General features: G+C 32.8%; 1 protein-coding gene across 1 annotated transcript; it reads left to right on the forward strand.

The window, feature by feature from the left end:
- Window positions 1–10,144: 10,144 nt before the first annotated feature.
- LOC110991933 (protein piccolo-like) lies at window positions 10,145–12,704 on the forward strand. Its single transcript, XM_022257530.2, has 2 exons — window positions 10,145–11,737; window positions 12,517–12,704. Exons 1-2 carry the CDS (start codon window positions 10,177–10,179, stop codon window positions 12,624–12,626), a joined length of 1,671 nt encoding a protein of 556 aa, XP_022113222.2. The 5' UTR covers window positions 10,145–10,176; the 3' UTR covers window positions 12,627–12,704.
- Window positions 12,705–12,737: the final 33 nt, after the last annotated feature.

Here is a 12,737-nt window from a genome sequence, read left to right on the forward strand (position 1 = left end):
AAGTTTTGGAAAGCACTGAACATCTACTTATGAAATGCCATGAACATATACACACATTCTCATAGTTAAATAAATCCTAGATTCAAATTGTTAAGTTTTATGTCCTACTAGAGATAATATTTATAGGTACAAGATCGTAGCTGTCTAAATAAGATGACAAGCAGCAACTTAGCTGTGGTCTTCGGGCCCAATTTACTATGGCCGCGGGATGGAAATGTTTACAATCTATCGGACCAATAAACGCATTTACCGATTTTTTAATCACACACCAGGAATCCATATTTATTATTTAAAATGTATACGAATTGTGAGTAACCTATGAATCTGACACATATCACAATCATTTGTTTGTTCTTTTATTTTTTGATTTATTTATTGTTACGTGACCTGGTAAACTACCGTTGTGTTCCATTGTTATTATCGGCCAGTTATGTGAAAAAATAAATAACTTTTAATAAAATTAATATGTGACGTTGAAAGACTAAAACAAATAACCCACTTATATTTAACGTCACTGTATCAAAATTAAACGTAACTCTTGTAATAATGCCAGTTTAATAGAACAGTTTATAAAACTAATATCTGTATTTACATTCGCGTATGTACCTTGTAGTTTGTGTAAGTTTTAATTTGGTGGATGACATTAAAACACTATAAGAACTAATTAAGTGTATAAAACTATATTATTCCACTCTAAGAGGAACTCCAGATTATGTGATTATTTTTGTGTTAAGAAATCGTCAACATTTGCGTCTTATTTATTACTAGTAGACTGTTTGTTCACCTATTGCTATTATTTTTCTGCTATTCACATTAAAGGTCTAAGAGGCTTATTCGAAACCAGTACCTATATAATTTAAACTCCAAAAAATTCAGATAAAATATTTTAGAATACGCACATGAGTTTTATCTACATACACTTTTCGATTTGTCTATGTTCTATGACATTTTAATTACTTATAGGATTTTGAGAGATCTATACAACACAACATAAATATATTTATGGTTAATAATTAATTACAGATTCCAATACTAGTATTATGGATTATTTAAGATTTATAATTGTATTATATATAAATGTATCATAATTTTAATAAATAAGTAGTGTAATCAAAGTTATGGTCTTAGGGTAATTAGGAATTCAATGTATCATAAAAATTATAACCTGACAAATGACTAGCTTTAAATTGTAAAATAAGTAATTGTAAAGTTCTGAAAAAATTATAGTTAGGATAAATATTTATTAATTTACAACATGTAAATTTTAAATCTTATTGTTGGTGTTAAAATAGGTAATAGTATTTAATTTTTTTTAGTTTCTTCTTATAATTGTATAACAATTTTGATTTTTTATTACTAAAAATACAAGTATTGTTATTGTTTTAGATCTTCATTAATCCTGTTAATATTTTTACTGTTTAACAAGACTTTATAGTTTATAATTAAATATCTAATTTACTTTCTCCTGCCCTATGTTATTATAATTTCTGTCTATTTTAATACATTTTATTAGTAAATGTTGCTTCTATTTAACCGCCAAACATAATGTTTAAAAGAAAAAATGCTATTTTTTGTCACTAAAGTTAGGATACATCACATTTTGTAAGTTTTTATTATGTATGACTGATTCATTATCTCAAAATGTATGGGATAATATAATAATATTTCAACTACAGAATCTCATTTTTGTTACATTCCGTTGCAACTTTTCTACTTTGTATTTTATGAAAAGAGAAAGTATTATGTGAATCTGTCATAATTAATGCAATCATAAAAGTATGTCTACTCATTTTAAGTCATGTTTTGATATAAAATAAGTTTCTCTGAATACTAAAATAATTGTTATTTCTTATCATAGTGTATTGTAATCAAAATGTTTTTATTTTTTCATACCAAACTTGTTAATAATACAACAGTCATATAACGTATGTACAATAAGTAATGTAATGATTTTATCCGTGTTTGTGTAATTTTTAAATATTGTAAGTTTGTCAAATCATGAATAAATATTGAACGTAAGCAGATCTATTTATTTCTAAATATACAAGTATCATAACAGTTATGGATTTAATGTCGCTTTTGCGAATTCGCTCTGATAAACTTCCGATAGTTTTCGAAGACAGTATTAAATTGCTAAGTAAGCACAACGTGATTCTCAAGGGTCCTTTCCGTTTTTGTTAAATACAAAGAGTAGAAGGTCAAACGCGTTGGAGTAAAAATGAATACATTAAACCTGCAAATGAGTCTCCATAAAATACATCCCAGCATCCAGTATAGCGTGTACCCCTCGAATCGCCTACCAATGCACGTACACTTACCCACATTTATTATATGCAATCTTGACCCTGACTCACAACCAGGATCTCATTGGGTAGCTATTCATATCAACCACGAAAAAGTTGGAGAATATTTTGATTCATTTGGACGTAAACCTATTAGAGTAATAGCGGATTTTTTAAGAAGAAATTGTCGGGTATGGAGCTATAATACAGCTAGCGTTCAGGACATCTATTCTGCCTTTTGTGGGGAGTATTGTGTAGTATATTTGTACTACAAGTTCTGGGGTTTCAGCTTGGAAGATTACCTCAGAAATTTTTCGTATGACTCACCAAGAAATGACATGACACTAGTAAAGTTGTATTGTAACATAATGCAAATAAACACATAAAACACGGAAATCATATTTTTAATGTTCAGTAAATCCTTTTCCCATCTGTCCTGGTGCATTTGCAGGTAAATGCGTATGCGTAATGGTAATTTGCTAATTATGGATACGAAACTGACTCGGTGATTAGTAAATGAGGATTTGGACGAGACGTTACATTCTTATTATGAGGTGATTAGTAAATCGATTAATTTGCAACGTATAGCAAAACCTAACTTCGAAACAGAGAGAAATATCGCTTCGGGAGTGAGTGCTATCGACTCAGCACGGTCTGTTTAGTGGGGAAAGAGACCAAACATTTTTTTTTTTTTTTTTTTTTTAGGCGGGGACTGCCGCTGAGCCAGAAACACACGGGGGGTTAGGTTGACTGAGGCAGCGAGTGAGGCAGTCCCCGGCACGGGGGGTTAGGTTGACTGAGGCAGCGAGTGAGGCAGAACCCGGCACGGGGGGTTAGGTTGACTGAGGCAGCGAGTGAGGCAGAACCCGTGAATCCCTACTACTATCATAGGTCCCAGCTGAATTCTATTGTATTCAGGTTGTAAATAACAACGTCATCGCTGTTACGACTATCGGTTTTACGACCAAATATAAGTAGTCCCTGCGATGTCCTTCTAACAGATTTCGACTGTACATATGTATCTATAGTAATGCTATCACGATTGGAAATATGACCCGCCATTGGTTTAATCAAAATACAAAGGTCAGAGAAGGTACGTCGTGTCATGTCTTGTTTCTATTTATTTTGGAAACATTATACACATGGGAGAAAGTAGAAAGTATTTTTTTTGGAAGTCTTAAACATTTAAGTATGTAATTAGCACTCCGATGCCTAGGATTTTTTATTACTGGCGTTTAAATAAAGCATTTAAATTTCTGCAGAATATCTTAACATAACATGCGCTAGTGAGAAGTCACTTGGAGTGCAACGCAATGGTGTGGGCCCCATATGAGGCTAAATACAGTCTCATGTTAGAGCGAGTACAAAATAAATTCACTCGCTACCTCTACAAGAGACTGTATGGAGTGTATCCCTTGTATCCGCTTATGTACCCGACCTTGTTTGTTCTGGGTATGGTGGGATACGACCAGCTAGGCCTCAGAAGAGAGCTAGCTGTGTCAGTTTATTTATTTAAGATTCTTACGGGTAGGGTGCATGATCCGGATATAATGGAGAGGCTGGGTCCACGGGTATCAAATAGAAACCTGAGACTTATGTCTAAACTTTTGGATGTACCGCGCGCACATTCCAACTTGGTTAGCAAAGCGCCACTCACGAGGGCAATACAGATCATTAACAAAATTTCCATTGAGGTGGACCTATTTGTTTGTACGCTGGCTGAGTTCACAAGAGTTGCTTGCTATATTGTTAGTTATAAGATTTAGGAATTTTAGTTTAATTTTTTAATGTTTGTATGTAGGTTAGTTGGTGTGGGTAATATAATGGAATTCTATCGCATTAGTTGTAACTGTAAAGATAGGAAAATTTAATGGAAAATAAATAAATAAATATTACTATAAGGTTCGGTTGGATTAATGCTAATACTAATAATACCTACTTTCAAATTCCATTCAACACAGAAATAAAGTTTTCATTCTAATCACAAAACTAATATTAAAGCATAAACAAATATTTGTATTAAAAGTAGAATAATAAAAAAGTAACAATTTTGAGTATATATCTTACTAATTTTTAAAATTATGAATTTATGTCCCCGATTCTTGTCCCGACATATATTCGTAGGCAAGGGCGTATATCAAAGACATATATCAAAAGCGTAGGATACTAGTGCGTATGATGCATTGAGTGACGGATTTTTCTATTTTATTGCAGAATTCTTCCAGTAGTTTCTGAATATTTCGGGTAACTCGGCAGTTACCTTTATATCGATTCGATGTTCCAAGTCGCACCTGATGCCTCCAAATACTAAATATTCTATGACATACAAATTCTAATTACTTTTTTTTCTAAGCATTTCACTGCTTTATAAAATGCTTGATTTTTTTATTTTTTATAAAGAAACAAACATATGGAACTGGCGCCTAAGCATAGTAAATCTTTTCCGTATGTTATGTTAAATTATGTATTGAGTTTAGCGGGTCTATGTGGAACAATGTTCGTAGTATAATGTTATTGCGATATTTGCAAATGTCCGTTATACTTCGAACAGGGCCCGTGAGTGGAATTTATAATTATATATAAAGATTTCTTCATAATAATAAATCAAGGATTATTTATATTTACATTAATTACCTATCGTCTCGGATGAGAATACTTCCACTTCGGGAATAAAAACATAATGTATCATTTTGTCCGTAATCGGTTTTATCGTGTAAATCTATCAAATTGTTAGACCTCCCGAAATCCATTTATAACATCTCAAAACAGTTTTTCTTAATACGGCAATAATAACACCTAAAATATTTACAAGATCGTTACCCTTAAAACTAGCCAACTTTATTGATTCTTATGTAATGAGCGCCTACTTGCCAAAAAAGCCCTATTGAGATAGAAGCATATCTATACCCTAGGCACTGACCATTATGAAATTCATAATTCATTACAAACACAAATTAAAATCGTAATTAGAGAAAAACTAATGTGTAAAAATTTATAATCCTTATAAAGGGAGCTTTACAATAATCCAATAAATACAAACACAAACGAGTCATTAGTTTGTCATTTTTCTTGATAACGTTTAAACTTCTCTCCATTCTTTTTTGTGTTGTCTTGATGTTGTGTATTTTATAATCACTTACTAGATTAATACAGTATTTTTAATATTGAACAATGTAAATATTACAGATATTTATTTATCACTACATTTTTTCACTACATTTTTCTATCTTAACAGTAAATACTAATACGATAGAATTCCAAAATCCCACACCAACTATTCTAGATAGAAACATTAAAAAATTAAACTTGTATTCCTAAATCTATCTATCCATAACTAACAATATAGCTAGCAACTCTTGTGAACTCAGCCAGTGTACAAACAAATATGACTAGATATATACGTTTATGATTCCAGATATAATATAATATCTTGATTTAATCGAACTTCAAAGTAAATATCGCAAGGAAGCACTTATGTTTGTTATGTCAGGCGTGAAATCCCAGTGCATAAATGTTAAAGCTTAAGTATGACTGTTACAAAATTTGAATACATTTTATAAGAGTAAAATAATCCATAGCGCAAAATCACCAGCTTCATGAGCACACACCACATTCACACCATCACTTACACACCCTCACTACTACATCATCACACAACACAGCCAAATTAGGTACCAATTGTATTTAATACTTTTTGTTTGTTTGTTCCCTTTTGTTAATCTTTGAACCTTTTTGTAGTAAAATTTATGATGTATTCCATCTTTGGCGATATTTTCAGCGTATTTGTTTGTAATATATAATTTATGTTAGCTATAGGTTTACGAAATATGTAAATAGTACTAACAAGTGTCTAAAGATATCAGATTCCTTCACTTCTGTCCTAAATTACACTTATACATATAAACGAACCCTCGTTTTGCTGTCTTTTAAAAAAGCTTACAAATAAGCTCTCGAAAAAGTTTAATTAACTAAGTATAACGGTAGAGACGAGGTGGCCTGGTTCGATGACCGGTGTATTTTGATAATACTTTGCCAACGTTTACCTCAAATATTTATTTATCACAACTTGTTTTATCTTGGTCATTAAAATTATTTCATGCTTGTAACTTTTTGTATCGAAGGCGCCAGTGGAGCAAAGCCTAGTATGAATTTTCTAACTCATTAAAATTACAACAAAAAATGTATATAAAATAATAAAATTAATTAAAATGAACTATTGATTTTTTTTATATGGCAGTATTAGCGTCGCTACCGCAAAGTGAAATTAATTCTTTACAAATAAAAATATTTTATTAATTCTCCGGTTTATCAAATGTCTGACATAATATTTGATATTCTAAGCTATAATATATATTATAAGCTATTTGTTACTTATTTGTAGGATAAACAGTATTTTTGCGTTTCACGACTGTCAGATAGCGCTATACGTCATGAAATGTAAAGTATCTTATTTTGAACTTTTATCTTTCGAATAATTTATGTGTTGCATAGCTATTTGGCACTTTATCCATACATTGTAAAACAGGCCCTAAATGTATATTATCTTTTTAATATAAATAATTTAATTATAAATTGGAAACAACAATTAAAAGTAAATTGTGAGATTGCAACGCTTAAATGCATTATGAGTACAATGCCCCTTATTACATATCATTATGACATAAAAAAGTTGCATTTAAAACCAGGAAAAACTGGTAAGACCACTTCAAAACAGGTGAACTCGAGAAGGTAAATATTTTTGTGAGAACATACAAACGCAAATGTACTACTAAATTCTTAAAAAAACTTTCCATGACTCGATTTTAGTTGGGTTCTTCAAATATATGTTTAAATAAACTCTTTGAAGCTGGGTGTCAACTGGTTTTAATTAATTTATAGTTGAGCTTACAAAATTAGGGGTAGTTGGGTTTGGGGTACTTGCCTAACAATAAAAGTTGCTTGAATTACACGGGTCAACATGAAATTTGACTTTGATTGCAAAGCATTAAATTTCGGTAGTTTAGGTCGTAATAAGACGGAAAAAAAATATGGCATGAAAAACTTTGCTTTTGTTCTTGGAAGACTGATTGAACAAAATTTTTAAAAATCTCGGATTTTAATTTTTGATTGAAAATAAAACTATTGAAATAAAAATGTTTATTATATTTATTAAGTTTTACTATCAAATTAGCTTACAGAAAATACAGTGTAAACGTTAATACCCCACTCTCACCGCGCGGTCTTTTAAAAAATATTAAAATCAATTAAAATTTATGAAAAAATTGAAAAATGAGTATTATTATTATCACTATCACAAAAGCAAACTTTATACCGAAAAAAGGTATCTTTTCTTTTCGTTTTTGTGCATAACTAACTGGAAAATAATAGTATAAACTTTAGGACAAAGAACGAAAATTTTTTTGTAGAGTCGTGTTATTCTGGGGTTCTTACATCAAGTGACATTTATGTTACCTATATAGAATATAATAATATCTATTGGACATTATCGAAAACGAGAATATACATTTATACGAATGGCATTATTCAACCATTTTATTAAATATTAAACCCTACAGTTTAATATATTTCAGGCTGCTAGTTAAACAGAACCGCTTAGTTAAGGCTGTTAATTGAACGGCTTAAGCTAGTTGGCTGCGACATATAAATATATGTATAACTTAACTAACGTTACGTTACATTATTCTTGCAAATAAGATAAACTCAGCTGGAAGTATAAACCCGAACAACTCAAAACATAGCCCGTATTGAAGTACAGTTTCGCCTCGTACTAAGCCTAAGCACACCAAGCTTTCTGTAGGTAGATTTAGCCTTTAAATTCAGATGCTGACTGTGGTATTAAGAAAAATGGTGGCACATCCTCTTGTGGGATTCCAGCATTCACGGGTTTAAAGCCGGAACATACTCCATCAATTATGATCTTGATGCTCTTAACGACCAGAAAGCTGAGGATCTTGCATATTAACTCGGTGAGCGCATCGGCTGGAAGCTTTTGATTAAGCACCTTACATTACTTATTCACTGTGGATAAAATCATCTTAAAGATGATATCTGTATATATTTAGACAGAAACATATAGTCAAAGAAGTGGAGTGAATGAGTGCGAGTCCGCTTCCAGAATATTCTAACACGCTGCCACAAAAATAAGGATACAAAAGAATGTATATGGACTGTTATTTTAAGAAATATATCAGATAATTAAGTTAGAATAATGTTACTTGTTTGGAAGAGTGCTTCTTAACGTTAGAAAACTTAACAATATAAGGCAAATTTTGCATTAATGTGAAACTTGTTGTGTGAAAAATTGTGTTTAAATATACCCTGCTTTAAATTCATACGAAGCGTCATTATAATTGCTATTCGTCGAGGTAGCGACCCGACGACCCAGACGTTCAGATAACCTAGTGGATACCTGAGAGATCTGTTACTGACATGACTTTAAAGTAGGTACTTTAATTGCACCAGTATATTTATTATATACCGTATCAAACGGTGAAAAGGTTGTATTACTATTTAACACACAAATTACTGAATGATGATTTTAAGATTGAATTTAGAATTAAATTAGCAAACCCTCATTAATGAGAACATGACACTCTTTAACTTAATTACTCATCTCTTCCTCACTTTTCGTAAACAGAATTTGACAGAAAAGACGAAAGAGTTCTATTTTTCAAAAGTCCATAAAACTGATAAAGGTTTCAAGAAGAAAGAAAGAAGAGTTTGAACTCAAACAAAAATAACTTTATTTATGTAGGTAACTAACTACACTTATGAACGTGAACAGGAAAAAAATATTTTATTTATTTATTTATAAAACACTTCAGTATCAACATGCGATAATAATAAGTAAATAAAATGTACAAACAAAGGCTAAAAAACACATATACAAAATTATATAATGAAAAGTACAAAAAATTAACTAACTGTAGGCACTAACAAATAATAGCACTTTTGACAGATCACTCAACGGACAATAAAAAAGGTCCGTAATCCTATGTAATTCGTAAACTAAAATGTAAATGTAATCGATTTCTGACGCACCCATCAGTTTCATCAGTCACAAGTAGTGCTCTTCAATTACTTAAGGTCATTCTTCTTATGTCTACAAGTTCATACATTGCTTTTTAGTATTTTTGGTCAGATTTCTTGACATGCAATGTGGTAGATTTTTAAAATCTCTTCTCCTGCGGATATAAAATATGTACTCAACCAATTTCAATTCGGTTTTGACCTAAAAGACATCTTTCTGCAAACATACCTTTCATTTTTATTATTTAGGTAAATATTATTTACATTTATTTATAATGAAACTATTTCGTTCTATTGCAAACATAAAGTATATCTTTATTAATCTGGAGTAATAAATAAGAAAGCAATAAAAAATCCTTTTCTATCAACATCTCGATGTTACTATAATTAAAATAAAAACTAGAATTTGTCTAACGGTAATATAAAGAATTCGACTATCAATTACGAAAAAACACGCCGTTACTTAAATCTGGTGGAATCTTTTTAATTTACGTCTTATTAAAATCGTTCATCAACGTATTATTGGTCTTTATTATTTTTGTATGTATGTTTTGGGTCTACGTAACCATGTACTAATTGTAATCTAAGTATCGTTATTCGTACTTATTTTTAATGTCAAATTGATAACATAATTTTATTTAGAAATATATTTAAAAACTGCGTAATCAAATCATTTCACTTACGCACAAACTTTTACTAGCGATGCAGTTTTAAAAGGAAAAGCGATACTCACTAGTGCTAGTTTATAACACAAATAGTGACAAAAACATTTAGCGTTATGCGACGCGGGCGCCTGCACGAGGGCACCGTTAGGCGCGCTATATATGCACACATGCGGCCCTCTCGCCGCTCACACCGCGCCGACATGAGGCTGTACGCGCTACTCGCTCTCTGCGTGTACGCACGCGCCGCAACCATCTCCCTACCCGACAGGAAGATTGATGATCTCGATAATGTCGACTTAGATAACCTCGTAAGTGAACCAGAGCTTGTCGATCAAGCCAACACAGTCAAGGACATTGATAACAGCCTTCGCAACGCTATCCCTGTGAAAGTGATCCAGGATGTGAAGAAAATAGATGAAAACTCCAATGATTACATTCCTGAGGGTGACAGCTTAGACGTTAAACGTGCACCGATCGATCTCAATAACCCAGGATCACCTCAGCGGCAAGAGCATGAAACCCAAAATCCTGAAAGTTATTCGGACGCCCAAAAAGCAGTATTTGCAATCAAACAAACCATTGAAGATACACAAGAAGTGTTTACACTCGGTTTGAAGGGCATCTCTGAAAACTTTAACAAATTATTCGCAAACAACGAGAAGCTATCGACTATTCAACAAAACATTGTTAACTTAAAAAGCGCTTTCAACGAGCAAGTTCTAAAATTAAATAATACAATTAAATCTTATATAAAACCAGACAAAGTTGAAGAGGCTGAATCAGAAGTTAAAGCTGTCGAAACGCGCCTAAGAGTGTTGGAAAGTAATTTTGAATCAGGAGTACACACATTATCTGAAGGAGTTGAACTCCTTGCTATCATGAAAGAAGAGGACGAAGCTGCCAGGGCCGAAGCCGATGCTGCTGGTAATCCTCAAGCTGCCAGCTCAACTCAACCACCAGTTGCTCAAAATAATCCAGTGATGCAGTTTCTTTATAACTTCCAACAAGGAATGGCAAACTCTATTGCTAACTTGAACAATGCCGTTCAAGGAGTTTTTAATCCTAACGCGAATCAAGGCCAAGGCCAACCCCAACAATCGTCTTCTCAACCGGGTGGAAACTTCGTGGGAGGTTTGTTTCAAGGTATACAATTGCCATTTGGTCAACAAGGACAACAGAACGCTCAAGCGGGACAGGCCCAACAAAAGCCTCCAGGAACCTCAGCAGATGAGCCAGCACAGACAGGTTGGCGGCCGCCTAACATTATTCAACAAGTTCAGAATCAATGGAACAACCTTGTTAATGGCGGTCAAAACCCTCAGCAAGCGCAGCAGCAGCCTAGCCAAAATCCAATTGGGCAGGCAATTCAGGGCTTCGTTAGTATTTTCTCAAGACCAAACGGTAACCAGAATCAGCAATCCACTCCACAATCTTCGAATCAAGCTGCTGGTAACAGCGCGGGATCTGTTGAAAAGCCCTCTGCTGATGTCCCACAGGGGGTCAATGTAGTTCCAGTTGATCCTGTGCCCCAACAACCTCAGCCAGCAGTACCGATAGCACAACCGGAAGCTGCCCAGCCAGTCCAAACCGCGGCAGAGCAACCAGGCCCCATTCGGCAATTAGTTCAAAACAACCCTATTATCAAAGGCCTGCAGACGGTAGCTACGCGAATCACACAGCCAGATAGACCTAGGGAATCTGTAGACAAGAACGCAGATAGCAAAGGACATGGTGGTTGGGGAGGCGGCGCAGGTAACGCAGGTAAAGTTTATCAATGTAAAAATTATTACAATTGAACTAATTTTCTACATACATAGTATTTCATTATTACACTTTATCAATATTTATTCTTCGTATTGTTTTTACACATTGCAGAAGCTCATTAAGACACTATAATTTATAATATCATACCTATACTTTGTCGGTTGATTATTGATACTATAATCCTTTTTGCATGCATACCAAAATCCTTTTTATCTTCTATAGTGACAGCGTGGGGCAATTTCGTGAACGGTCTTATAGGTACTATTGGTGCCACTATTAATGGTTCCACATTATCTGTCTCGAATGCTATCAACGGTGCTATAAATACATTAGGCACTAATATTCAGGTATAATCACTCGAATGTATGTGTTTATGTGTTGTATATAACGTATATGTGTATAACATAAAAATAACTATTTTTGTATGTGTAACTCTACTTTAGTAAATATAGGTACATTAATTTCTAATATACACTTTAAGGCTTTTTAATTTCATCAAACATACGTTTTAAAATTTGTCGCTTAATTTTCTACTAATCAAACACTGTCAAAGAATAAAAAACTGACATGGTACAACTATTTCATAACTAGTAAATGCGCGCCCTATTATGTACGCCTTACGATAAAATCATTAAGTTATATATACCAATAATGCTTGATATTTTCAGACTTAAAATTGAAATAATGATTTTCAAAGGCAGTGACTAACTGAAGTTTTTGTATTGAATTATGTTACTCCAACGGTTTAACAAGTATTTTATTGTTAATAATTACAGGCGATAATCCAAACGGCAGCAGGATAAATGAAGAACCGGAGAAAATTGAGAAAAATGAGAAGGAAAAAATCTCCGAAGAGATCTCGCCAGAGCCCGCCAAGACTGAGTAGAAAGTAGAAAATAGTGATTTAGTTATTATAAGTATCTACAATATGTTTTACAGACACCTAATAAAATCTAAAAATTAATACAGTTTTTATTAATTCCACGAAAGGCAATTC

Source organism: Pieris rapae, chromosome 19, assembly GCF_905147795.1.
Source record: "Pieris rapae chromosome 19, ilPieRapa1.1, whole genome shotgun sequence".
NCBI lineage: Eukaryota > Metazoa > Arthropoda > Insecta > Lepidoptera > Pieridae > Pieris > Pieris rapae.

Bases quoted from the DNA above. Each gene is read 5' to 3' on its own strand.
- LOC110991933 (XM_022257530.2), top strand. From the start codon at position 10,177: ATGAGGCTGTACGCGCTACTCGCTCTCTGCGTGTACGCACGCGCCGCA. The intron at 11,738-12,516 runs GTAAAGTTTATC...TAATAATTACAG, and splicing joins AGGCGGCGCAGGTAACGCAG to GCGATAATCCAAACGGCAGC.